The sequence below is a fragment of the Solanum pennellii genome, chromosome 1 (assembly GCF_001406875.1).
Source record: "Solanum pennellii chromosome 1, SPENNV200".
Taxonomy (NCBI): domain Eukaryota; kingdom Viridiplantae; phylum Streptophyta; class Magnoliopsida; order Solanales; family Solanaceae; genus Solanum; species Solanum pennellii.
The window spans coordinates 52,687,959-52,711,140 of NC_028637.1; the positions used below are offsets into that span (position 1 = coordinate 52,687,959).

General features: G+C 32.5%; 2 protein-coding genes across 2 annotated transcripts; both read left to right on the top strand.

The window, feature by feature from the left end:
• Positions 1–4,813: 4,813 nt before the first annotated feature.
• LOC107021192 lies at positions 4,814–7,177 on the top strand. The gene is made up of 3 exons (XM_015221804.1): positions 4,814–5,557; positions 5,601–6,312; positions 6,414–7,177. The coding sequence occupies exons 1-3, from the start codon at positions 4,814–4,816 to the stop codon at positions 7,175–7,177; spliced, it is 2,220 nt and encodes a 739-aa protein (XP_015077290.1).
• A 47-nt stretch (positions 7,178–7,224) lies between these two features.
• Positions 7,225–9,648, top strand: LOC107021202. Its single transcript, XM_015221815.1, has 2 exons — positions 7,225–7,589; positions 7,779–9,648. The coding sequence occupies exons 1-2, from the start codon at positions 7,225–7,227 to the stop codon at positions 9,646–9,648; spliced, it is 2,235 nt and encodes a 744-aa protein (XP_015077301.1).
• Positions 9,649–23,182: the final 13,534 nt, after the last annotated feature.

Sequence of the window (23,182 nt, forward strand, 5' to 3'; positions counted from 1 at the left end):
ATGTTGTTTATTGTATTTCGATTATTACACTATTTTGTTGTTGTTGTTATTGTTTCTCTCTGGTAAACTTTACTCTAATTTTCTTACTGACCATTATACTTTCTCCATTATTTTGTGCTTCTATTACTTAGGTTTGGTGCACTTGAGCAGAGGATCTTTTGGAAATAGTCTCTCTATCTGCACTAGATAGTGCTAAGGTCTGCATATACTCTATTCTACCCAGATCCACCTTTGTGAGGTTTCACTAGACATGTTGTTGTTTCACATTGAAATTAAATATAAAAAGTTTTCAAAATCTTCCTACATACATATGAAAAAACTATATTTGAAACAAAATTATGATAGATTTCTGTTAGAATCAAATTAAGAAAAAAAAACTTCATTGAAATCTAATATAAGAAGTTCTGAGAAACGACACTTAATATTTTCTGCCAAAATCACAAGTTTTATATCATCAGATTAAGCGTATGATATAAAACATAATTTATCAACTATTAAATGGAAATGTTTGAAAATAGTAAAAGTCACTCAAGTTTCAATATTTTGTAAGAGGTCGATTACAAGAAGTAAAAATAATAATATTTGCTTCATGAATATTTCAAATCTCGTCTTTTAAGATTGTCAAGTCATACGCCTCAACAAGCCTTGAAGTTGGGAGGGCATTTTTATACATTTATTTATTGTTTGAATAAATTCATATTAGAATCAAAATCTTAAATTCATAATATGTCAACCAAGTCTAACACATGCTCTTTAAACCCAAGGTCCTCTAAAATTACTTGGAGATCAAAATACCTTCAAACCCTAGCTTGTGTTGTGACCTATATAACAAAGGAGAAATAAATAGAGAAACTCTACTCTTCAACGCGGTTCTGCAAGTCCTCCGCATATAAAGAAGTCTTTGTTTTCAAGTGGTGATCCGTAAATTTTCCATGTACAAAAAAAAACTTTTTCTCCAAGTGGTGATCCACAAGTTTTTGCATACGAAAAAGTCTTGTTCTCCATGTGGTGATCCGCAACTTCTCTACATACAGAGAATTCTTTGTCTCCAAGTGTTGATCCAAAAGTTTTCCGTATACGAAAATTCTCTGTCTCCAAGTGGTGATCCCTAAGTTTCATACTATCACGATTGAGATCAAAGTTTGCCTCCACGTTCGTGGTGAAATTCCAACAAGCATTCTGTAGGTTGAAGAGCAAAGTAAATCTCTTGAATTGATAATCGTGAGGAGGAGAATCATTGAATTACATATTTTAACATAAAATTTTATAAAGATTGTAATCCCTGCATAAATCATTGAAATCAAATATTATTATTTATCGCTTATTTTTTCTTTATTACTATTTCTTATAAATAAATTTCAATGGATTATATAGGGTGGCTAGAAGATAACTAATATGAGATGTCACTTGTTTGTACTTGTTTTTTCTGTTTTTATTGAAAAAGTTATTTTCCCACTAAACAGATAAAAAACTTTTTTCCAAAATTTGATCTATCAAATACATATTAAAAAATGGTTTGATTCTCTAATCAACCTTTGGTGCCTTTTAGGATCTAAATATGGCTCTCCCTAAAATATAGCAATTTATTGTTTGGATTCATATGACCACGAACAGGTTTATCGTCCATCCCCTAATTTCCTTAAGAATATCAAATGCAGAAACAATACTAATTAGATTTAAACCAGTTATATTAAATATATCTATTTTTTTGACAAATTATTTAACTTGTATTACATAGTATTAACAAACATCAGATAAAAATATTTCTCCTCCCAAAACTTCGTATTCGGAGCACCAATAGAAAGAAAGAATTAAATACTTTCTTTATCTCAGTTTATATTGTAATCATTTAAAATTTATCAAATATAAATTTATAAAATGATTCGGATTATATTGAATTCATAAATATAATAATCCAAATAAATATTATGGATTGATATAATTGACTTAAATATTTAAGTCCAATAAATACGGATTTAATTAAAGTCTAAATTAATTGATTTGGGCTACATTAGATGAACCAAATTTGTTAAACCCAATCCCATCTCATTCTAGAGCCCATCTTGGCGCCACGTGTGCAGATGATGTGGCATGCCAAGTCAAATAAGAAAACCAATAGAATCATGACATGTGTCAAAGATGACAAGTCCGCTCCATAAAGTACATATGCCATGTCACTTAAATCTAATTGGATGAACGGAATCCTATTCCAATCGCAACTCCTCTATTCTAAAACTATAAATATGAGTCCTCATAATTCATAAAAGAGACAGAAAATTCTAAACACGAAGCTAGAGAAACTCCGTGGTACAAACGCCATTTAATTCTCTACAAAGCTACAAGTTTAAGAATTCAAGCATTCAAGTTCAAGAATGATCAAGATCAAGACCACCGAATTCAAGAACAAGCTCGAAGCCCTTGAGTTCAAATAAAAGTCAAGATCAAGATAAAGTTCAAGTTCATCATAGATTCAAGAACAAGCTTTAAAGCCCTTGAATTTATATTTGAAAAGGCGAATTCAGAGGAATTATAGAGATTGTAACACTCGCATTTGAAATAATAAAATCGATTGTTGCTATAATTTTCCGTTCTTGATTATTGTTTTCTCGACGCGAATTTTATTGTCTACAAATTCTGGCACGCCCAGTGGGACAATCTCTACCTCTCATCTCAACTTTTCAAACGTCAAAGAATATCAAGATGACTTCCATGAACAACAACTCTCGATCAACCGCCTCTAAGGTCACTAGCTCCAAGTTCTCTACTGAAGTTGAAGACATCCTTGGTGTTACCTTTGGAAGTTTTGGAGCTGTTACGAGAAGCAAGGCTGCTACACTAGGACAACAAACGCTTCAAGTGTCGTCTGTGTCAACTCCTGTTTTTGGGTCTTCGACTCCAAAAGGAGCAAGTTCCTCCACAAATGCTCTAGAAGGAGGAAGTAGTGTTGCTGAAAAGATCAAGAAGACATTGGCTCTACTTGAGCAATCTGGTTCCAAGAACTCTACCACAAGGGAGAACTGTGATTCAACTTATGAATCATCTCCACGTATATCGCGTAACGTGAGTCCACTGAAAATTAACTTACGCGACAATCCATGTTACTCTCCTGCATCTCCGATGATCATGCAAACGATGGTGACTGCTGCTTCCTCTCCTGAGGAACAACTCGCAAATCTGACGAAGTTGGTTGAAGGATTGACGAAGCATGTACAACACCAAGAATCTCGAATTGACAAGTTGATGGACAGGATAGAAGGACTTTTAGATGGAGATGCGAGCCATGCACCTGGAAAGGGCATTGAAGTTCAAGAAATCGAAGATCCTGCTAAGAAAGCCCCGTTTGTTAAAGAGATGCCAGTTTCTTCTGAAGGAATGATCCCACTCGATCGCTTGAAGGAGTTTATTGAAGGCACTATCAAAGATAAGTATGAAGTCTCCACCAAGTCTTCTCATATGTATGCTAAGCCATACACTGCTAGGATTGATAACTTTAAAATGCCTGCTGGTTATCAACCTCCCAAATTTCAACAATTTGAGGGAAAAGGAAATCCGAAACAATATGTCGCGCACTTCGTGGAGACATGTAATAATGCTGGAACATATGGAGACTACCTTGTCAAACAGTTTGTCCGCTCTCTAAAAGGAAATGCCTTTGATTGGTACACGGATCTCGAACCTAACTCTATTGATAGTTGGGAGCAACTAGAACATGAGTTTCTCAATCGCTTCTATAGCACAAGGAGCACGGTGAGCATGGTAGAACTCACGAATACTCGCCAAAGGAAGGACGAACAGGTCATAGATTTCATAAATCGATGGAGGAATGCGAGCCTAAATTGCAAGGACAGGCTTAGTGAAGCTTGTGCAATCGAAATGTGTATTCAAGGAATGCACTGGGAGCTTCTTTACATCTTGCAAGGAATAAAACCAAAATCTTTCGAGGATTTAGCTACTCGCGCTCATGATATGGAGTTGAGCATGTCATCTGCCGGAAAAGATATGACTATTGTCCATGATCCTCGCAAAGGAAGGGACAAGCAGGAACCCAAGAGATGAAACAAGTTTCTGCCCAGAAATGACAACAAAGAATCCATGAGTGTAAATGTATCACCCGCAAAGTTCACCACGAATGAGGGCGTAAAACAAAATGTGAGAACGACTTTCCAAGCATGTTCAAATCAAAAGTCGACGCTAAGGGAGATGCAAGGGAAAAAGTATCCCTTCTTGGATTTTGACGTTTCTGAAATTTTTGATGAATTGCTTGAGTTAAAGCTCATTGACTTGCCAGAGATGAAGCGACCCGATGAAGCTGAAAAACTTATGACCCAAATTATTGCAAGTATCACAGACTTGTGAGTCATCCTCTTGAAAAATGTTTTGTCTTTTAAGTATAGAGTGATGCGATTGGTAAATGAAAATAAAATTATCCTTGATGATGAGAAGGCTAGTTCTAACCAGATCTCTATCACGTTTGGGTCATTGGATCCAATCCAAATGTATATCTCTGAAAAGCATGAAGAAAAGCCAGTAGAACAGGACGTTGACATAGATGGTGATGAGGGTTGGATTCTTGTAACTAGGCGAAGACGCAACAATTCAAGCTTACGAAAAGAATTATCCGAGCAACCGGTTAGAGGAAAAATGGTGAAGAAATCAGAGAAGCAATAATCAATCAAGCGCCCCAAAAGGGCAAAGGTTGAAGTGCATCACTACCAAAAACTTCGACGTCTTGTGACTCTAGAGCTCGTTCGGTACAAAGTCTACTCAAGGCAATGTCGAGGCATCATGTTTCAATGTGGATAAAGGACAAAAAATGAAGGTGCCTCCTACTGTAAAAGAAGGAACAACGAGTGAATCCTCACCAAAAGTTTCTCCTGGCGAAGAAGAAAAAGAAACAAGGGAAATCTCAGAAATGATGTCTCTTTCATCTTCTGAAAAATCTATTGAACTTTCTTCCCAAGAAGCACATGTCTGTGATACTAAAATCACATTTACGGATAACGATCTTCTATTTGGTGAAACACTACACAATCGTCCTTTGTATATGGTGGGTCATGTGCTAGAGAAGAAGATAAATAGAATCTTAATAGATGAAGGATCTGGAGTCAACATTTTGCCTGTCCACACAATGAAGGAACTTGGCATCACGACTGGGGAACTTAGTGAAAGTCGTCTGTTGATACAAGGATTTAATCAAGGTGGGCAGAGGTCCATAGGCTCTATTAAATTAGAGATCCACATGGGAGATTTGCGATCAAGCGCATGGATGCATGTGATTGACGCAAAGACATCATACAACATATTACTTGGCAGGCCTTGGGTACATGAGAATAGAATTGTCTCATCTTCTTACTATCAATGTTTGAAATATCTTGAAGGTGGAATTGAAAGAAAGATAGTTGCAGATGATAATCCTTTCACCGAAGTGGAGACACACTTTGCGGATGCGAAATTCTATATGAGAAGTTATGTTGTTAAAGGGGTCAAATCCAATGACGTCAAATCAATCAAGATTGATAATATCGTAAGTAAAAGAATTGACGCAGCTATCAAAAAGGTGAAAATTGACACTAAAGACTCTTGTCCCATTCTTAATGAAGGGAAGATCCTGTCTTCAAAGAAGAAGCAGAATTCTAGGCTTTGCTATGTTCGAAAAGAGAAGAAAAAAACAAGATCAACCATCTAACCTTGAAGAAAATGCATTAAGAGGGCTAAATTTTCCTATCAGACGGATTGATGCAATAAACTTGTCTGCAAAGTTGCCAGAAAAGTCAGTCGCTCAAGATCAAGTGCTACATATGGCTCTCCCTACAAAGAGCACAAGAGAAGGTTTTGATCCCAATGCTTACAAGTTAGTTGTGAAGGCAGGATACAACCCTAGCGAGCCATCAGCGCTAGGGAAACTCCCATCAGAAGATACAACTAGGAAAGCGCGTGAAGGCCTAGGTTATAGCCAACCGCCACCAATTCGCATTTCCATAAGAAGGGCCAATAATAATCATATAACTTTTGAAGATGACGTCACTGCTCCCAATAAAAGGCCTTCTGTCTTTGATCGACTTGGTGAAGCGACAACAAGAAATTCTGTGTTTAAGAGGTTAGGTCCTCTGATGAAGAATAACAAGAACCTGAGAAGTTATTTGAAAGTTACAAAGCCTACTTCACATTTGATTCGAAAAGATTTCAGAAATTTGATTCCTTCTAGGATGAGGCAACGAGTGGAACTTATGGTTTCCTGTAAAGAGGAACTCAAGGCGAAGGTTCATACTGTGGCTTACACCAAAGAGAGCGAGGAAGATGAAGAAAGTGTAGGTTCCTCAAATCATGTTATAATCCAAAATGAGTACGATTCTTTGCCTCAAAAGAAGATTGTGGAAGAGGAGAAGATATTGTCTCCTGTTGTCATATATCAGTCAATGACAATGATCCTGTGGAAGAGGAAGATGCTAAAGATGCTCCACCAGAACTTGAAGAAGGAGTAAAGATTACAATAGATCCTTTGAAGGAAGTTAACCTTGGCACTGATAAAGATCCGAAGCCAACTTACTTGAGTGTGTTTCTAGAAATTGATGAAGAAGTCGCTTACAAGAATATACTCAAAGAATATAGAGATGTATTCGTTTGGAGTTACAAAGAAATGCCTGGATTGAATCCTAGAGTAGCGGTCCATCAATTGGCAGTCAAAAATGGTTCTCATCCAGTTAAACAAGCTCAAAGATGTTTTAGACCAGACTTGATTCCGTTGATAGAAAATGAAGATAACAAACTCATTGAGGCAGGCTTTATTCGTGAGGTCAAATATCCTACGTGGATTTCAAGTATTGTTCCTGTGAGGAAGAAGAATGGTCAAATTCGAGTTTGCGTTGACTTTAGAGATCTCAATAATGCATGCCCTAAAGATGAGTTTCCTCTTCCCATTCAAGAGTTGATGATTGATGCCACCACTGGTTATGAGGCAAGGTCGTTCATGGATAGTTATTCTAGATATAATCAAATTCGCATGTCACAAAAAGATGAAGAACTCACTGCATTTCGCACGCCAAAAGGTATTTATTGCTACAAAGTGATGCCATTTGGTTTAGAGAATGATGGCGCCACATATCAAAGGGCTATGCAAAATATCTTTGACGACTTGCTCCATAAAAATGTTGAATGTTATGTTGATGTGATCATTTGAAAGACTTAAGGATGGTGTTTGAGTTACTCCAAAGATATCAACTAAGGATGAATCCATTGAAATGTGCCTTCGGAGTTACTTCTGGCAAGTTCCTTGGCTTTATTCTGAGACATCGAGGAATTGAAATTGATCAAGCCAAAGTCGATGCAATATCAAAGATGCCTGAACCTCGAGATATTCATGAGTTAAAAAGTCTCCAAGTAAAGTTAGCCTACTTGAGATGGTTCATCTCAAATCTAGTGGGGAGATGTCAACCATTCAGTCATCTCATGAAGAAGGGTGCTCCTTTTAATTGGGACCAAACATGTAGCGAAGCCTTTAAAAGTATCAAATCGTATCTAGTGAAACCTCCGATTTTGGCAGCCCCTATACCTGGAAAACCATTGATACTCTACATTGCAGCACAAGAAAGGTATGTAGGAGCCCTGTTAACTCAAGAGAATAGTGAAGGCAAAGCAAAAGTTCTTTATTACTTAAGTAGAACTATGACGCCAAATGAGATTAATTATTCGCCAATTGAAAAGTAATGCTTGGCACTGGTCTTCTCAATTCAAAAGATGAAGCATTATTTTCAAGCTCATGTTGTCCGCCTTATTTCTAGAGCAAATCCCATCAAGTTTGTTATGTCAAAACCTGTCCTTAGTGACCGACTAGCAAGATGGTACCTCCAATTCCAACAATTTGAGATTGTGTACATCCCTCAAAAATCCGTGAAGGGACAAGCACTAGCGGATTTCTTAGCAGACCATCCTATACCAAATGATTGGGAGTTAACTGATGAGTTTCCTGATGAAGATGCGATGTTAATTGAAGTTCAACCTCCTTGGAAAATGTACTTTGACGGGGTTGCACATCGCGGCGGAGCTGGTGCTGGCGTGGTGTTCATCACTTCACAAGAAGATATTCTACCATTCTCTTTTACTCTAAAACAATGTTGCTCCAATAATGTAGCTGAATATCAAGCACTGATACTTGGACTTGAAATGGCCGTTGACATGAAACAATTACATTTACAGGTCTTTGGTGACTCTCAATTGGTGATTAATCAACTCTTAGGAAGTTATGAGGTAAAAAAGCCTGAATTGCGACCTTATCATGATTATGCTCAAAAGTTGATAAGATGGCTTGGGGATGTAACCCTTCAACATGTGCGTCGAACAGAGAATAAGAAAGTTGGTGCAGTGGCTACTCTAGCTTCAACGCTAACCCTTCCTGATCAAACGCAAGTAATTGTCTGTCAAAAATGGATAGTACCGCCGTCAAATGAGAAAAAATATATTGAAAATAAGCTTGATCATATCGTCGCCGTTGTTGAAGCTGCGAAGGAAGATTGGAGACAACCCATCATTGACTACCTATGTTATGGGATACTTCCAGAAACTCCAAGAAGAAGGACTGACGTACGTCGTCGTGCACCTCGTTTCCTTTACTACAAGGATACATTATATAGAAGATCATTTAAGGGTATGTTATTACGATGTTTGGGAGAGGAAGAAGCGATTCAAGCTCTGCAAGAAGCACACTCAGGAGTATGTGGATCACATCAATCTGGACCAAAACTTCATTTTCACATAAAGAGGATGGGGTATTACTGGCCAACCATGGTGAAAGATTGTTTATATTATGCCAGGAAATGCAATGCTTGTCAATATCATGCGAATTTCATTTATCAGCCACCCAAAGTATTGCACCCGACCATCGCATCTTGGCCATTTGACGCTTGGGGACTGGATATTGTAGGACCATTACCAAAGTCTTCTGGTGGACACTTGTCCATCTTGGCCGCAACTGATTACTTTTCAAAATGGGCTGAAGTTGTCGCTTTTAAAGAGGTGAAGAAAGAGAATGTTGCAAATTTTATCCGAGTAAATATTATCTATCGCTTTGGCGTCCCTCGCTATATAATAACAGACAATGGAAAACCATTTGATAACAAGTTAATGAACAAGATTTGTGATCTTTTTGACTTTAAGCACCGTAAATCTTCTATGTACCATGCTGCCGCTAATGGTCTTGCTGAAGCATTCAATAAAACTCTATGCAACCTGCTCAAGAAAGTTGTCTCCAAATCCAAACGGGATTGGCATGAAATAATGGAAGAAGCTTTGTGGGCATATAGGACAACATATCGCACACCAACTCAAGCAACACCATATTCACTTGCTTTTGGAGTTGAAGCAGTCCTGCCACTCGAGCGTCAAATACCCTCCTTAAGACTTGCTATTCAAGAAGGGCTCACTGAGGAAGAAAATGCTCGATTGCGTCTTGCTGAGTTAGAAGCACTTGATGAAAAGAGGTTAGAAGCCCAACAAAACCTTGAATGTTATCAAGCTCGTCTATCTCGTGCTTTTAATAAGAAGGTTCGCTTGAGGTGCTTTCAAGTTGGAGTTCAAGTTCTCGCGGTAAGAAGACCAATCATTACTTCGCACAAGTCTGGGGGAAAATTTAGCTCAAAGTGGGGGAAAATTTAGCTTCATACAAGAAGCATATTCAAATGGTGCTTACAAGCTTGTTGATGCTGATGGCTTAAGGATCGGTCCTATTAATGCCAAATTTCTAAAGAGATACTATCCTTGAAGGAAGATGATGCTCCTTAAGGTACGAGCCTAAACTGCATGTTACTCCTGGCCCGCAAGAGTATAAACTGTGTACGGCACAACCACAAAAAAAAAAGAATAATCACTCAAATTCCAAGAACTACGTTGTGACTTGATCCTCTTTATTGAGGTACGTAGGCGCTTAGAACCATATCCTAAGTTCAGTTGCATGAGTGTCAAAAAGATGTTCCCACTTGATCTATTGCATGAAAGTCAAAGCGATATATATTTTATTTTTAAAATCTTTTATCTCATCAAACTTAAGACTTGCACGAAGTATTGATGGGTCTATGGAAGGGGCAAACCCTTATAAAATATGAATCTCTATTAGTATGGTGGAAGTCTTTAAATTAGATCAAGTATGCAAATTGGAGTCTTTATATTCTTCGAGTTTATTATTTGAAGTATCCAAATTCTTTAAGTATACAGGTTGAAGCATTCAAATACTCTAAGTATGAAGGTAAGACTTCAAGTATATAAGTAGAAGTCTCCAAATGCGTATGTAATTGAATTCCATGCCTAAAGGTGCGCGAGATTTGCCCCTTTGCACCTTAAGCTAGCTTTGTTGCGGATTATCCCTCAATAGATCTTTGAATTTTTATATTTCAAGGTGGACAAACTTGTCCCTTTGCACCTTAAGCTAGGCCTTTTCACGGATGTATACTTAAAAGAATCTTTTTAAATTTTCATGTCTTAAGGTGGACAATATTTATCCCTTTGCACCTTAAGTTGACCTTTTCACTGGTGTATATTTAAAAGGATCTTTAAATTTTTCATGCCTTAAGGTGGACGATATTTGTCCCTTTGCACCTTAATTTAGATTTGTTGCGAATTTATCCTTCAACGAATCTGTAAATTTCTATGCCTTAAGGTGGACCAACTTGTCCCTTTGCACCTTAAGCTAGAGTTCCGACGGATTTATCTTTAAAAGGATATTTAAATTTCCATGCCTTAAGGTGGATAATATTTGTCCCTTTGCACCTTAAGCTAGAGTTCCGACGGATTTATCTTTAAAAGGATCCTTAAATTTCCATGCCTTAAGGTGGACAATATTTGTCCCTTTGCACCTTAAACTAGTCTTTTCACGGGTTTATCGTGTCTCAAGTTGGTAAAACATTCGGAACCTTGTAACACCTTGAGATTATTTTCAAGGGGGGAGCGTTACACGATATCCTATTAAAGCTTCAAGTTGGTCAAGCATTCGGGACCTTGTAACACCTTGAGTTTATTTTCAAGGCGGGAGTGTTACACGGTATTCTAGTAAAGCTTCTTGGTTAAACATTCAGGACCTTGTAACACCTTGAGGTTATCTTCAAGGCGGGAGCGTTACATGGTATCCTATTAAAGCTTCAAGTTGGTCAAGCATTCCGGACCTTGTAACACCTTGAGTTTATTTTCAAGGCAGGAGTGTTACACGGTATTCTAGTAAAGCTTCATGGTCAAACATTCAAGACCTTGTAACACCTTGAGGTTATCTTCAAGGCGGGAGCGTTACATGGTATCCTATTAAAGCTTCAAGTTGGTCAAGCATTCGGGACCTTGTAACACCTTGAATTTATTTTCAAGGCGGAAGCGTTACACGGTATTTTAGTAAAGTTTCATGGTTAAGCATTCGGGACCTTGTAACACCTTGAGGTTATCGTCAAGGCGAGAGCGTTACACGGTATTCTAGTAAAAGCTTCAAGTTGGTTAAGCATGCGGGACCTTGTAAAACCTTGAGGTTATTTTCAAGGGGGGAGCATTACACGGTATTCTAGTAAAGCATCAAGTTGGTTAAGCATTCGGGGCCATGGAACACCTTGAGAGTTTTATTTATTTATTTTTTTAAGGCATGGACGTTAAGCACATTTTTATGTGATAAATCCTTCCATTATGTAGCCTCCATAAAATATAAAATTCCTTTTGCTGATCTACAAAAAAAAAAAGTGAAGGAGAGATTGTTACCCGTCAAGATGTTTGAGACTCGAAAGGTATTAAATCTTGAATCTTGGATGTGTTGTAGACCTTTATGTCTAGATTAGGAATCACCAAGTGGATTCTGATTTCGCTGTTCCTACGTCAAGACACGAGATTTTTAGTAAGTCACACAAATCTGAAAATTTTTAGCATGGCAGAATCTAGAGCTAACTTCAAAAAATCATCTAGAAAGATTCTGAAGGTTTTGAAATTTGACTTTTGGACATGTTAGAGATCGGAAAATTTAGTTTATGAAAAATCAAACGGTTAATGATTTTGATTTTTCTACAATGAGATATGAATTTTCTATGACGAACATGTCAGGCTGTAAAAAAGTGACGAATTTTTAGCATGACAGAATCTAGAGCTAACTTCAAAAAATCATCTAGAAAGATTCTGAAGGTATTAAATTTAGAATTTTGGATATGTTAGAGAATGAAAAGTCTAGTTCTTGAAAAATAAAACGGTTCATGATTTTAATTTTTCTACAATGAGATATGAATTTTCTACGACAAACATGTCAGGCTGTAAAAAAGTGACGAATTTTTAGCATGACGGAATCTATAGCTAACTTCAAAAAATCATCTAGAAAGATTCTGAAAGTATTAAATTTTGAATTTCGGGTATGTTAGAGATCGTAAAATCTAGTTTCTGAAAAATCAAACGGTTCATGATTTCGATTTTTCTACGATGAGATATGAATTTTCTATGACAGACATGTCAAGCTGTAAAAAAGTGACGAAAATAAATAAAAAAGAAGGAAAATTACCTTGAGTATGCCCTTTTCGTCGTAGGCTCACAATCTGTAATTGAAGATAAAATTGTGGAGACAATGTATCTATTTATAGATGTCATGTGGTGGGATAAATTCCTTCTCCTAGTTCAATTACAATTTCTTTTTGGCTTGAGCAATAAACATATATATGAATATGAAATTGAGTAGGATTACAATTCCTAGTTCAATTACAATTTCTTTTTGGCTTGAGCAATAAACATATATATGAATATGAAATTGAGTAGGATTACAATTCCTAGTTCAATTACAATTTCTTTTTGGCTTGAGCAATAAACATATATATGAATATGAAATTGAGTAGGATTACAATTCCTAGTTCAATTACAATTTCTTTTTGGCTTGAGCAATAAACATATATATGAATATGAAATTGAGTAGGATTACAATTCCTAGTTCAATTACAATTTCTTTTTGGCTTGAGCAATAAACATATATATGAATATGAAATTGAGTAGGATTACAATTCCTAGTTCAATTACAATTTCTTTTTGGCTTGAGCAATAAACATATATATGAATATGAAATTGAGTAGGATTACAATTCCTAGTTCAATTACAATTTCTTTTTGGCTTGAGCAATAAACATATATATGAATATGAAATTGAGTAGGATTACAATTCCTAGTTCAATTACAATTTCTTTTTGGCTTGAGCAATAAACATATATATGAATATGAAATTGAGTAGGATTACAATTCCTAGTTCAATTACAATTTCTTTTTGGCTTGAGCAATAAACATATATATGAATATGAAATTGAGTAGGATTACAATTCCTAGTTCAATTACAATTTCTTTTTGGCTTGAGCAATAAACATATATATGAATATGAAATTGAGTAGGATTACAATTCCTAGTTCAATTACAATTTCTTTTTGGCTTGAGCAATAAACATATATATGAATATGAAATTGAGTAGGATTACAATTCCTAGTTCAATTACAATTTCTTTTTGGCTTGAGCAATAAACATATATATGAATATGAAATTGAGTAGGATTACAATTCCTAGTTCAATTACAATTTCTTTTTGGCTTGAGCAATAAACATATATATGAATATGAAATTGAGTAGGATTACAATTCCTAGTTCAATTACAATTTCTTTTTGGCTTGAGCAATAAACATATATATGAATATGAAATTGAGTAGGATTACAATTCCTAGTTCAATTACAATTTCTTTTTGGCTTGAGCAATAAACATATATATGAATATGAAATTGAGTAGGATTACAATTCCTAGTTCAATTACAATTTCTTTTTGGCTTGAGCAATAAACATATATATGAATATGAAATTGAGTAGGATTACAATTCCTAGTTCAATTACAATTTCTTTTTGGCTTGAGCAATAAACATATATATGAATATGAAATTGAGTAGGATTACAATTCCTAGTTCAATTACAATTTCTTTTTGGCTTGAGCAATAAACATATATATGAATATGAAATTGAGTAGGATTACAATTCCTAGTTCAATTACAATTTCTTTTTGGCTTGAGCAATAAACATATATATGAATATGAAATTGAGTAGGATTACAATTCCTAGTTCAATTACAATTTCTTTTTGGCTTGAGCAATAAACATATATATGAATATGAAATTGAGTAGGATTACAATTCCTAGTTCAATTACAATTTCTTTTTGGCTTGAGCAATAAACATATATATGAATATGAAATTGAGTAGGATTACAATTCCTAGTTCAATTACAATTTCTTTTTGGCTTGAGCAATAAACATATATATGAATATGAAATTGAGTAGGATTACAATTCCTAGTTCAATTACAATTTCTTTTTGGCTTGAGCAATAAACATATATATGAATATGAAATTGAGTAGGATTACAATTCCTAGTTCAATTACAATTTCTTTTTGGCTTGAGCAATAAACATATATATGAATATGAAATTGAGTAGGATTACAATTCCTAGTTCAATTACAATTTCTTTTTGGCTTGAGCAATAAACATATATATGAATATGAAATTGAGTAGGATTACAATTCCTAGTTCAATTACAATTTCTTTTTGGCTTGAGCAATAAACATATATATGAATATGAAATTGAGTAGGATTACAATTCCTAGTTCAATTACAATTTCTTTTTGGCTTGAGCAATAAACATATATATGAATATGAAATTGAGTAGGATTACAATTTCTAATTGAATTATGATTTCCTTTTGGTTTGGGCAATAAACCATATATAGGAATATGAAATTGAGTAGGATTACAATTGTTAATTCAATTATAATTCATTTTTAACTAAGGTGAATTTAGTAACCGGTTAATGCTTCAAGCCTAGTCTCTAAAAGATAAAATATCTCGACAAGACTTGAAGCAGGGGATATTTGTAATCATTTAAAATATTAAATATAAATTTATAAAATAATTCGGATATTATTGAATTCATAAATATATTAATCCAAATAAATATTGTGGATTGATATAATTGACTTAAATATTTAAGTCCAATAAATACGGATTTAATTGAAGTCTAAATTAATTGATTTGGGCTACATTGGATGAACCCAATTTGTTAAACTCAATCCATCTCATTCTAGAGCCCATCTTGGCGCCACGTGTGCAGATGATGTGGCATGCCAAGTCAAATAAGAAAACAATAGAATCATGACATGTGTCAAAGATGACAAGCCCGCTCCATAAAGCCCATATGCCATGTCACTTAAATCTGATTGGCTGAACGGAATCCTATTCCAATCGCAACTCCTCTATTCTAAAACTATAAATAGGGGTCCTCATAATTCAGAAAAGAGACAGAAAATTCTAAACAAGAAGCTAGAGAAACTCCGTGGTACAAACGCCATTTAATTCTCTACAAAGCTACAAGTTTAAGAATTCAAGCATTCAAGTTCAAGAACGATCAAGATCAAGACCACCGAATCAAGATTAAGCTCGAAGCCCTTGAGTTCAAATAAAAGTCAAGATCAAGATAAAGTTCAAGTTCATCATAGATTCAAGAACAAGCTTTAAAGCCCTTGAATTTATATTTGAGAAGGCGAATTCAGAGGAATTATAGAGATTGTAACACTCGCATTTGAAATAATAAAATTGATTGTTGCTATAATTTTCCGTTCTTGATTATTGTTTTCTCGACGCGAATTTTATTGTCTAAATATATAACTCACTTTTTTTAAGTTAATTTTATTAAGAATGACACATTTTTATATTAAGTAATTATTTAACTATGAAATAATTATTTTACCCTTAAGGAAATTATCTATAGTCACACAAACATCAATCACTTATTTTAAAAAATAAATTTTAAAAATTAATTATTAAAAACTCTATGTTAAATTAAACTAATTACATAAAATGGGAAGGATGAAGATCAATGTTTCAATTTGAGGTGGAAACAAATTTCAAAAGGCTCACAATTCAATCCTCCCTCTACTTGTGTTTCGACAAGAAACACTCTTTTTAATTTTGGGAAAAAGGTTTGAACTAGATCTGAATTTTGGTCAAAATTGATGTAATAATCTCAAACTTTGAACATGATCACTATTATTTTCACTATTAAATATTGTCTTTAAAAGGTATATATGTGCCCACATGGATAAATTATTATTCGTAATAATGCAATATTTATGATGTCCACGTGAGCACTTGTATACCTTTAAAATATGCTTTTAAATAGTGCAAGAATAAAATGTCCTTCCAAATTTTTGAAACGCTACTACAATTTCGATCAAAATTTTAATATATTTAAAACTTTATTTCCTTTAATTTTTATTAAGTTAATAGTTGGAATGTACCACAGTTTTTAAGAATAATATTTTAATTAAGGAAATAAATCACATATTGTTTTCAATTATTAGTCTTTTTATTATTTTCAAACTATCTTATTAAAAATAAAAAATAATTTTCTTAAATTTTAATTTAATTATTTATTTTAAGCATAGAAAAATATATCTAACATTTCAATATGACTGGAGTATCAACTCTCCGTCCAAAAAGTAGGACATGGGAATACTAAAGGTAGAAGTATGGTTTTTCAAATTTCAACATGCTCACACATGCAAAAAAAAGCGAAAAAAAGTATAGCTAAGGGTGTAATCCGTTTATTTCATGTTAATCGTATCATATGATTTGTTTATATTATTAAAAATAATTTTATTAATTAAAAAGATAAAAAGAAATTAAATTCTTTTTCTATGTCAACGTTGTAATACAATTGAAGATGGCAAATTAAAATGACAATAAAAATAAAATAATTCATCTGGAAAGGCAAGATAAAACAGAAACAAGAATTACATAGCAAAAAGAGACTTTCATATATAGTCAATCAAAAATAGTCTAATTACTCTCATAGCTATAATTTCATAATTAAAATCCGTAACTACTTGTTATACAGAGGAGAGAGGCAGGGAGATTGTGAGAGAGGAGAGAGGTGATCGAAAGAGGGCAAACAGTGGGAGAGAGGTGAATTACATATGTATATCAGTTAGATAATTATATATCATACATATATATTTGTATATATGGCGAGTGAGATTGGGAGGGGGATGAGAGATGCGAGCGAAATTAGGAGATGGAGGAGAAAGGCGAGCAGATTGGGAGAGGGAGGAGAGAAACGAAAGAGATTGGGAGAGAGAGGAGAGAGCTTAGCGAGAGAGGGTAAAGAGTGAGAGAGAGGTGAATTGTATATGTATATCAATAAGATAATTATATATTATACATATATATTTGTATATATGACAAGCGAGATTGGAAAAGGGCCGTGAGAGGAGAGAGGCGAGTCAGAGAGGGCAAAGAGTGAGAGAGAGGTGAATTGTATATGTATATCGGTTAAATAATTTTATATTACACATATGTATTTATATTCATGGCGAGCGAGATTGGGAAAGAGACTTTATTTTTTTTAGTAGACATTTATGAATTAAATAATTATAACATATACAGTGTAATCATATCAGTGAAGTTTAGATATGATAGGATGTAAGTGGAACTTATAAAGTAAGAATATAAATAACTTTAATTCTCAATGAAAAAATAATATAAAATTAGAATTATAATACTTAAACTAAATATTTTTAAAAATTTATATGATGATATAAAAAATTGTTTTACCAAATTTGATATGTTGACATAATAATATAAAAATAGTACAAGTTTGATTTGTTGCGCTGCTTGAAATTTAAAGAAGATATCAAAAAACGAATTTGATCTTTTTATAATACGATAATAGATTTGCATATTACAAAGCGTTTGACCAGTTAGGAGACTTTAGGATATTCAATAATTATAGAATGAAAAATTTAATAGGGGAAAGAAAGGTAAATATAAGAATATACTAACGTGGTTCATGATAATCGTTAGGATATAAATGAGAGGACAAAATAAATAGTCCTTTAAAAAACAATGTTACAAATTACAATTAACTAAATACTATTCTATTTCTCAAATATTATAAAAATAACCTCACTATAAATAAGGTAAAAAATTTATCATAAATTCTATTCAAAAATATATTTTAAATTTATCAATGTACATGAGATTTTTTAAAAACTATATATAGAATACATATTAAGAAAAATTGAGGCCCAAATTATTATTTTAGTGGCTTTATGATCGAGCTAGCCCTGATTAATTTATAGACGGTAAAAAGTAAGTATAATATACATAAATCACAGCGTAGAAAGTAAATTTTATCATATCTCTATTGTATTTCTAATTACAATAATTCCTTGAAATTTGTACGTTCCACATACATATGTTACCATCAATATACACTAATTCTAATACAAGAAAAATCCTTCTATTGCGCTAAAAAGGAGAACAAAATCTTTTTTATTGCTCTTAAAAAAGAAAAGAAACATATAATAAAATATCAAATTCATAATTCACTCAATTACGTTGTTTTTACTGCTAACAATCTCTCCCAAAGCATACAATTTCAAAAAATTGAAATTTCAAATTTCTTCTCCCATATTATCAAAAATCTTTTCAATTTCGATTCGAAATCATTAAAAATTGAGTTGATACATCATGAATATATCTATTTTATGGCAACATTCAAGAATCAGAGAAAGTGAGGTGAGTTATGAACGATATATAAGTGATGGAGTAGTTTTTAGAGAAAATATTTCTTTTGTGAATGTTGAATTAACAATTGCAACTTGGAGATCGATCAGTTGAGGAAAATTTGGAGATCCGATACATATAGAGACGATCGTTGCTTTACCCCTATACGAAGGTTTGAAGATCCTCTTGATTTTCATTCAAAATTATCAAAAAAAAAATTGAGATTCAAAATTCTTCTCCAAATTTATAGAAGATCCTTTCAATGTTAATTCAAAATTATCGATCTTTTTTAGATTCAAAGTTCTTCTCCCAGTTTATCCAAGATCCTTTCAATTTTAATTAAAAATTATCGAAACTTTTGAAAATATACATAATGAATATCTTCGTTAGTCTGTACCTGGAGGTGTAGAAACATGAGCTGAAATTCACAATATATCTACTAAGCATGATACAACACACAAAAAGGCTGGAGAGGTGTTGAGCACTCGATTTTTTTATATGTGATCTCGCGATGGATATATTACTCATGATATATTCCTATTTTTGAAATATCTAGTAAATTGTAAAATATTGTAACCCTACCTGATACATTTAAGTAGTAAAGGTTGTCATAAGGTGTTTGACTTTAGATCTACATTATCGTGTGGTATTTAGTACATATTAGATACACGTAGTGTTAATTTGTATAAACGTATTACAACAAAAAAATGAATTTATTTTTTTAGATGAATATATTACTCATGATGCATTATAATTCCTAAATTATTTAGTAAAATTCTAAATATTGCAATCTTACAAATATATTAGAGAAGCATATATTGCTTGTAAGGTGTTTGATTTTAAATAGAAAGATTACTTTGTGATAAATATTAAGTATCATATACATGTATTGTTAATTTGTATGAATGTATCATTGCAAAAGCATGGATATATAGCAGCAATTTGTAAAAATGAATCATGGCCATTAATGTGTATCAGATATGTGTGATTGAAAAATTGCATATCTTGTACAATCAAATTGCACATTGTGTACAGAGGAAATAAAATTGAAAACTACTTGATGGGATTGAAAAATATTACTGATAAATTATAGAGCTTGATATATGGAAAATGATATACTGTGCATTACTTATATATCAAGTACGTTTGAATTGAGCATGAAACATACTAGTCGAATTATCAACAATATTAGGTTACATATCGGTATCATAAACACAAATATGATACATTGCATTAAAATTTCTAGTCGAATTATTAGTAACATTAGATTATGTATCATTATAATAAATATAAGGAAAAATGCATAAGAACGCCTCTAACCTATGCCCGAAATTATAAAGACACACTTATACTATACAAAGGCCTATTAGCCCGTAAACTTATTTTATAAATAACTTTTTATCCCTTTTTGGCTACGTGACCCTATCTTGCGGGCCCAACGCGTGTTGACATTTTTTTGCAAGCTAGTATCACGTAGGCCAAAAAGGGTAGAAAATTATTTATAAAATAAATACATGGGGGTAATAGGACTTTAGTATAGCATAAGTGTGTCTCTGGAATTTCAGACATAGGTTGGGGGAGAGGGTACTTGTGAATTTTCCCTAAATATAAACATGATACATGCATAAAATCCACTAGTTCACGTATTAGCAACATTAAATTACGTATCAGTGCAATAACTATAATCATGATACATTACATAAAACTCACTAGTCGAAGTATCAATAACATCAGGTTATATATAAGTATAATCAATATAAACATGATGTATTGCATAAAATACAGTCATTGTATTCGAAAGCTAAATTAAGAAACAAAATGAACTAGATATATTGAGACTATATATTTACATTTATTAGCAATGACAGTGATAATTCATATCCAATCATTTTCTCTTTTTTTGAACGTTTTTTTCGCAATTGATTTATAGTCCGAATATATATCCTTTTTCAACTTTGACTTCTATAATCTCATATCCATTATGAATAATGAATTGTTTCTTTTGTTTTGATCTATTTTGAGTAAAATTTTCATCGTCAGAATAAATATGCGACTTACATTATCATCAATTGTTGAAACTATTTGGATAATTTTCATCGTCAGAATAAATATGCGACTTACATTATCATCAATTGTTGAAACTATTTGGAAAATCTTAATACCAAAATATGGAGCATCATCCATATTTATGAGGAAATTGATGAAAAATAAAAAATAATAATAGAAAATTGCAGAGAAGTAGAATGGAGAAGATGAAAACTGCATATTCTATGATTTGAAATTAATTGACTTGAAAGAGACACCTTTAGAAATCCAAATTGGGATGAAAAATGTAATTGATTAGATTATGAGAGTGAAATAATGAAGAGAATGAAAAAATAAAAATAGGAGTTAAAAACGTGGGTTTGTAATGTTGGATAATCCGGACGAGTTCGAATTTTGGAAAAATAAAGAAATTTTTATACTATTTTAAAATTGTAGGAAATAATAAAAAATACGATAAGTAAATGTGTTTATATAAACTTTTTTTCGAAAAAAAAAATAAATTTCAACCAAAATGGTTGCATGTCATGTAATGTTTGGATATTGTATAAATATAATACAATCACATATATAATATATAACTATATATCAGAGATATATATTCATCCACTACACTAGTTCCTTTATACCTTGTTTCGAAATGATGTACCTTTTAAAAAAAATTAATATTATTTATCTTTAAAATATTTTTTATTTTACTTTATATTTAAAAGTGGTTACATATGCTCTACCTTTATCTCTTTTTAATTGTCAAATTTTGACTTTTTGACTTATTCCTTTTTACTTGTCATTTTTGATGAATCAAGAAAAGTCAATATATTTTTTTAATCTATTATACCCTCAATTTTATTTACAGAGTTATTATTTTTTTTAAACAGATAGAACCACTTTAATGAGTAAAATGATTTAGATAAATTACTAGAGATAAAATGGTAAATACACTGTATCAATTATTATTTTCTTAACATGTGTGTCAAGTCAAAATGAACAAGTAAATAAGAATAGAGAAAGTAATAAATGTTAGACTGAGTTATTTTAAATAGAAAATTTTAATTCAAATATTTTTATATTTTTATTTTTTCTACAACTCATAGTTGCGGAGAACTTTAGCAATAAAGTATCAACAAGAAATATATAAATCTATTCCGTTTGTTCCTTGAGTTGGACGATCAATCGTTAGTGCTGCCGTCATATCTTAGGAACATATTTTAAACCGTTCACATAATTTTGAGCCACTTGTGTATTTATGGATTAGATAATATTTTTGCTAAATATGAATTGCCAAAAAGTTCGAGAGAAAACGAAATGAAAAATTTATTATTTTAATCATGATTAGGACCTTACTTTGAACAATTGAATTCTAGCATATAATTCTTAACTATGACATATGCATGGAATAACAGGGAGGAGCCTCATTTATATATATCAGGCGGTGCCAACTAAGGTAAAAAAGGTTTGATATTCTCTTCAATGAAAAAATTATACAATTGAAATTATTATGATGTTGTGTTTTGTTGGTCTGGCATTTTAATATTAATAAAATTATATTATATGTCACATTATCTATCATGTTACGTATATTGGTAGACATTAAATTTGTGCCTCTTTACTCTCATCTATTATGGAAGAAAGTGGTCATTAGTTGTTAGTCTTATGTAACCACCAACTCTTTATTTCACAAATTGTTCTCTTTTTATGTCTTTTAATTAGTGTCGGCAAAATGAGCTCATATTTTGGTAACCCGTCCGACCCCCAATATTTAATGAGTTGGTGAGTGACCTTTCATATGGGTAGAATATGGGTCCTTCTCATCGATGGACTCCTAAGTATACGTATTCAACCCATAAAATATGGATAATATGGGTAAAATATGATAGCCAAATAAGTTAAACTTCTAACTTTTATTCATTCAGAATTCATGATATTACCAAAGACTCCCTCTGTCCCTATTTAATTGTCCACTTTAAAATTGTCACACATATTAAGACACCAATAATTATCATAGGTTAGTTACAATTTTACCCGTAACTTAAAAGATTATGCAACTCATTAAGTATAATAAATGCATTTTCTGATTCCAAACAACATGCATTCCAACTTAATAATACTAGAAATTTTCTTGAATTAAATATGGGCATATTAGGAAAAAAATTATTGTCTTTTCTTGATTTGTTAAAATGGACATGTAAATAGGAACAAATATAAAAGGAAATATAGATAAGTAAATAGAATATAGACAAGTAAATAGGGTCAGAGGGAGTATATTGTTACTTCTCTTCCTTTTTATGTTATTCTATTAAACTAATTACTTTTCTATATAAATGAAAATGTGAAGTCTTTGGTCCTCCAAAAGTATCTATTTTAAATGTACATTTCTTTTGTTGATTATATTTATATTTTTTATTTGTTTTATTGTATATTGAATTATAAATAATAGTGTGAAATAAGCAAATCATGTACTAATATTGAGATTGCTTAAAGTGCATTAAATATGTTTTAGGATGTATTTGGTATGAAGGAAAACATATTCACCCCTACCCTCGCCCCCCTCCCCACCCCCCTACCAGCC

Bases quoted from the DNA above. Each gene is read 5' to 3' on its own strand.
- LOC107021192 (XM_015221804.1), top strand. From the start codon at position 4,814: ATGAAGGTGCCTCCTACTGTAAAAGAAGGAACAACGAGTGAATCCTCA. The intron at 5,558-5,600 runs GTGAAAATTGAC...TTCTTAATGAAG, and splicing joins TTGACGCAGCTATCAAAAAG to GGAAGATCCTGTCTTCAAAG. The intron at 6,313-6,413 runs GTTCCTCAAATC...GTCATATATCAG, and splicing joins GGAAGATGAAGAAAGTGTAG to TCAATGACAATGATCCTGTG.
- LOC107021202 (XM_015221815.1), top strand. From the start codon at position 7,225: ATGAATCCATTGAAATGTGCCTTCGGAGTTACTTCTGGCAAGTTCCTT. The intron at 7,590-7,778 runs GTATGTAGGAGC...CCTTATTTCTAG, and splicing joins TACATTGCAGCACAAGAAAG to AGCAAATCCCATCAAGTTTG.